This window comes from Tetrahymena thermophila (assembly GCF_000189635.1).
Source record: "Tetrahymena thermophila SB210 genomic scaffold scf_8255644, whole genome shotgun sequence".
Lineage (NCBI taxonomy): Eukaryota > Ciliophora > Oligohymenophorea > Hymenostomatida > Tetrahymenidae > Tetrahymena > Tetrahymena thermophila.
In genome coordinates, this window is record NW_002477005.1 from 1 (window position 1) to 1,113 (window position 1,113).

General features: G+C 20.6%; 1 protein-coding gene across 1 annotated transcript; it reads left to right on the forward strand. All coding sequences in view use genetic code 6, as the record gives it.

The window, feature by feature from the left end:
* Positions 1-12: 12 nt before the first annotated feature.
* Positions 13-956, forward strand: TTHERM_02422110 (translation initiation factor eIF-5A family protein; the record flags this gene model as incomplete). The annotated part of the gene is made up of 5 exons (XM_001028421.2): positions 13-45; positions 178-296; positions 431-520; positions 642-731; positions 867-956. Coding segments are annotated over 5 exons (422 nt in total), but the record flags the coding sequence as incomplete, so codon positions are not given.
* Between the last annotated feature and the right edge of the window lie 157 nt (positions 957-1,113).

A 1,113-nucleotide genomic window follows, 5' to 3' on the forward strand; every position in this document is an offset into this window, starting at 1 on the left:
AATAAATCGGGAATGATGGAGCTTCTACTATTGGTACAGCACTTGGTAACTACAAATTCCTAACTAATCTCACATTTGACATTTAGTAAAATTATTTTATAATTATTTATAAATAACTAAAAAAAGTTTTAATTACTTTATTTATTTTGATTTAAATTTCAAAACAAATTAAAATAGTTAATAAATTAATTTATTTTATTTAAAAGGGGCAATGGTATCGGTGATAAAGGAGCATAAAATATTGGATTAGGTTTGAGTAAGTGCACTCAACTTACAAATTTACAATTTTACATAGGGTAAATTTATTTCATTCATTTATAACTTTTAAAAAAATTAAGTCAAAGCTTTTTATTCAAACTGAATTAAAAAACACTTTTAATTTTTAAATATCTTAAATTTTAAATTAAATGTGATTTGCATTATTTAAAAGCAAAAATTAAATCGGGAGTGATGGAGCTTCTACTATTGGTACAGCACTTGGTAACTGCAAATTCTTAACTAATCTCATATTTGACATTTAGTAAAATTATTTTATAATTATTTATTGATAACTAAAAAAAGTTTAATTTATTTTATATATTTTGATTTAAATTTCAAAACAAATTTAAATAGTTAATAAATTAATTTATTTTGTTTTAAAGGCACAATCAAATCGGTGATAAAGGAGCATAAAATATTGGATTAGGTTTGAGTAAGTGCACTCAACTTACAAATTTACAATTTTACATAAGGTAAATTTATTTCATTCATTTATAACTTTTAAAAAAAATTAAGTCAAAGCTTTTTATTCAAACTAAATTAAAAAACACTTTTAATTTTTAAATATCTTAAATTTTAAATTAAATGTGTTTTGCATTATTTAAAAGCTATAATTAAATCGGAAATGATGGAGCTTCTACTATTGGTACAGCACTTGGTAACTGCAAATTCCTAACTAATCTCACATTTGACATTTAGTAAAATTATTTTATAATTATTTATTGATTACTAAAAAAAGTTTAAATTATTTCATATATTTGGATTTAAATTTCAAAACAAATTTAAATAGTTAATAAATTAATTTATTTTGTTTTAAAAGTGGCAATCGTATCAGTGATAAAGGAGCATAACATA